We start from the raw sequence: 3,544 nt of genomic DNA on the forward strand, positions 1-3,544 counted from the left end.
TGTGGGATCTTCCCGGACTGGGGCACGAACCCGCGTTCCCTGCATTGGCAGGCGGACTCAACCACTGCGCCACCAGGGAAGCCCCTGTGCCGTGTGTCTTATAGTCCACCTTCAGGGAGTTGCTGGCCACCCTGTTGGTCTCTGTGACACCACAGCTCTGACGGCTACTTCTCCAGCCACTGCCAGCTGCTTCCTTAGGGTTTGTGTGTGTCGAGGACACTACAGCTGCTGCTCAGACTTTCCATCCCAGGCTGTTTTTCCTGTCCCTTCTATGTGTCGCAGGGCCAGACACGGGATGTGCTTTTCCAAACCCTGGCCCTGCTGGGAAGGAGGCCAGTGGATTCCCCTGCAGCCCCACCACTTCTACACTGTCATTCACATTAGCATGGTCGTCAGCCTCCACTCCCCGGGGACCACAGCCCAGGCTCCATGTGCTCCAAACCCTGCATGCTAATGAAGTCACGGGGGCCAGACAGGCAGGGACCCCAGCAGTTTGGGGATGACCTGCCTGGAGACAATTAGAAGCCAGGGTAACCACTCAGAGGCCTGGAGGAGCCAACGGTGTGAAAGCACTACCTGGACCCTGTAGGGGGCTGAACATGTGTGAGCCCAGAACACACCTTCCTTCCTTGCTGTGCCCTCTGCTAGGAGTGCCCCGCCTACTCGTCCCTGTACTGGCCGAGCCCGTCAGGGCCCAGTTCACCCATCTGCCTTCTAGAAAGCTGCAGCTGACCCGCCTTCCCACCCCTCGCCTGGCCCATCTGTCCAGGCCACTCTCCACCCTCCAGTGCTGCTCATTCATTGTCCCCATTCACAGAGGAGAACACCTTGGCCCAGAGAGGAGTATGGCCTGGAGCGGTCAGCAACCCTCCCCCAGGCCCTCTCTGCCCAAGGGCACAGTTGGTTTGGGATGACCCTCCTGCATCTGCAACAAGTTGAGGTCACTTATCTGCCCATATGTTTTGTAAACACAGTACCTCTTCTTTTAAAACAGTCTGATTCCCATGCAAATACCTACTTCTCTTCCCAACACCCCTTTTCCTTACAATTAGCCCCTGACTCCGGGTAGGATAGGGACCTGGCTCTCTCACTTCAGTCTCCGTTGTGGCAGAAGCAGCTCATCCCACAGGAGAACCCCCACGCCCAACTAGAATCAGGAAACCGCAGGGCACACTGCCCTGCACACTCACCCTGAGGCCGTGTGCAGCCTCCTCCGCTTTGGGGGTCTCAGCTGGGTCCTCTGCAAGGTGAAGGCTCTGAGCCACATGGTGGAAGGCAGCCACTTACCCAGCACTTTCTGAGGACTCTGGACACAACCGAGGCAAGGCCCGGCCTCCTAGAGCCTCCCAGTCCAGTGGGGAGCAGCCAGGCAGAAGTGCTGCCACCCAGGAGGCCCCGAAGGGGTCCCAAGCTTAGCCTTCAGGGAGGGCTTCCTGGAAGAAGTGGCTCTTGGGTCAGGCAGAGTGTATTCTGAGACGCTCCGAGTCCCTGACGCCCGGGCCGTTTCCCGAGCAGGAGGCTGCTGGTTGTGTGGTGTGAGGGCACACTGGTGCTGGGCTCTGCCCCAGCCAACCCTGCTGTCTCTGCCCACAGGCTCCTGCTGCTGCTTCAGAGCTGTGCGAGCTACTTGGAGAACCTCGGCGTAGAGCAGACGGTGCCCCCCTCCAGGGCAGCCAGGCCCTGCATGTCCGTGGGGCTCACGGTGCGGCGCTTCTGGAACAGCCTACTGAGGCTGGTCATGCTCATTCGGCAGGTGGCCCCCCAGGTGGGTCGGCCACCCGCTTCCCCAACTGCAGTCACCGTCACATCAGTCCACCTGCCCCAGGCTCCTTGCACACCACGTGTGCACCGCATCTGTCTCTGGCTCCACTCTGGAGCCCCCACTCAAGGCCTATGCAGCCTGGCAGTTCGCAGTGCAGGCCTTGGGGGTCATGTGTGGGCCACCTGGTTCTGCAGTTTACACTGGGGCTTTGGAAAAATCCTACCTAGTCTGAACCTCAGTTTGTTCATCTGTGCAGTGCGGGTGATAACAGTCCCTACCTCCCAGGGCATTGTTGGGGAATGGTGTTTGTATCAACCCCCTTTGTTATGGGTTATTCCGTAACCCTCACAACCACCTGGTGTGCAGGACCACTGTCACCATAATGGGAAGGAAACAAACTGAGAGTGGCTTCAGCAACACAGGAGCAGACAAGTCCACTAAGTAAGGGCCCAGTACCCGGCAGCTGTGTCTGTCACTGTATTTCCCTCCCAGTGCCTTGCATGTAACAGCATGGAGGCTGGGCTTGGTAAGCTGAGGCAGCAGAAAGGAGAAGGCTCGCTCTCTCACTCACCTTGGTATCAAATATCATCTGAAGGTCAGCATCAGGAGTGGCTGCTGTCACAGAAATCCCCAGAGAGCTGGTCACCTCCCAGGCCCATCTCCCTCACCTGCTTTCCCTTTCTCTTCCTGACTACAGAAAAGGGCAACCCAAGGGGAGACCCCCACCTCCAAGCCCACAGCCAAGGGCGAGCCAGCCAGGAGCCCTGAATTTGTGACTGCCAAGCTCATCAAGCCCACCTCACCAATGCCAGGCTTGCCCCAGACCTGCCAAGAGCTGGACAGACTCCCTGTCAGCGTCTCCCTGCAGTGTCCAGGCAGGACGGCCGAAAACACCAGGAGTGTCCATTCCCAGACCGTGGAGACAGCCCTGGTGCCCTGTGATGCATGCACCAGCGTCCAGGGCAGCCTGCAGGAGGTGGGCAAGATGGTCATCAGCCTGTGTCAGAGCCAGAACTTGCCCTCGTCCTTAGGCCAGTTCCAGCATCTGGTGCAGGACAGCATGGGGCTCAGGTCGCTGCCAGCCACCACCGTGGGCCACTGGGCGGCCGAGCAGAGCAAAGACCTGGCACGCCTCAGCAAGCACATGGGGGCCCTCACTCAGCTTGTAGGGCCCCTCAGGGCCCAGCTGGAGGAGGCTAAGGGGCAGAAGGACAGACTGAGGAAGAAGGTGGGCGAGCTGGAGCAGGCCCTGCAGCAGGAGCAGGGGGCACAGCAGCGGCAGGCGGACGAGGCCGAGCAGCGCCTGGCCCAGTGGGAGCGCGACAGGCGGCAGCTGCTCACAGGTCTGTGCCTGAGGCCGGACCCTCAGTGCCAGGCTCTGCCACAGCCTGAGCATGGGCTCCCCCAGGAGCAGACCCCGCAATGGGGCTGTGGGTGCTGGGAGTCGGTGTGGAAGAAACCTGGACTGGGAGTGGGCAGCAGACGCAGGGAAGGGAAGGCAGGGGAAAAGGGGTGTGCTAATCAAGTCGGTTACACTGTGGGCAACTGGAGCTTAATCCCACTGGGGAATGCAGGAACCCGTGTAGAAGTCCGAGTCGTCCCACGAGAAGGGTGAGGGAGCGGCGGATTCATACACTCACTCCTGTCGGTCACCGAAGGGGACTCCTGGGAAGTTCATCCCCCGGGTAGCTCCAGCCAGCTGAGGCCCCTCTTTGGCTTCAGTAGAAGCCGTCAGGCAGAGAGACGCAGCTATTGCACTCACAGTGGGCCAGCTCCTGCTGA

At 60.2% G+C, this 3,544-nt stretch overlaps 1 protein-coding gene across 2 annotated transcripts in view; it reads left to right on the top strand.

Moving 5' to 3' along the window:
* Positions 1 to 3,544, top strand: part of CCDC157 (coiled-coil domain containing 157) — a 14,202-nt gene that overhangs the window by 6,437 nt on the left and 4,221 nt on the right. For both annotated transcript variants that reach the window (XR_457049.1, XM_007461191.1), the window contains exons 3-4: positions 1,594 to 1,765; positions 2,460 to 3,105. Coding sequence is in view for 1 of the 2 variants with exons in the window: in XM_007461191.1 (XP_007461253.1) it covers positions 1,594 to 1,765; positions 2,460 to 3,105 (818 nt within the window). In the remaining variant the exon portion in view is untranslated. The remainder of the gene's footprint in view (positions 1 to 1,593; positions 1,766 to 2,459; positions 3,106 to 3,544) is intronic.

Source organism: Lipotes vexillifer, unplaced genomic scaffold (genome assembly GCF_000442215.2).
Source record: "Lipotes vexillifer unplaced genomic scaffold, Lipotes_vexillifer_v1.1 scaffold691, whole genome shotgun sequence".
In the NCBI taxonomy this organism is placed as follows: Eukaryota; Metazoa; Chordata; class Mammalia; order Artiodactyla; family Lipotidae; genus Lipotes; species Lipotes vexillifer.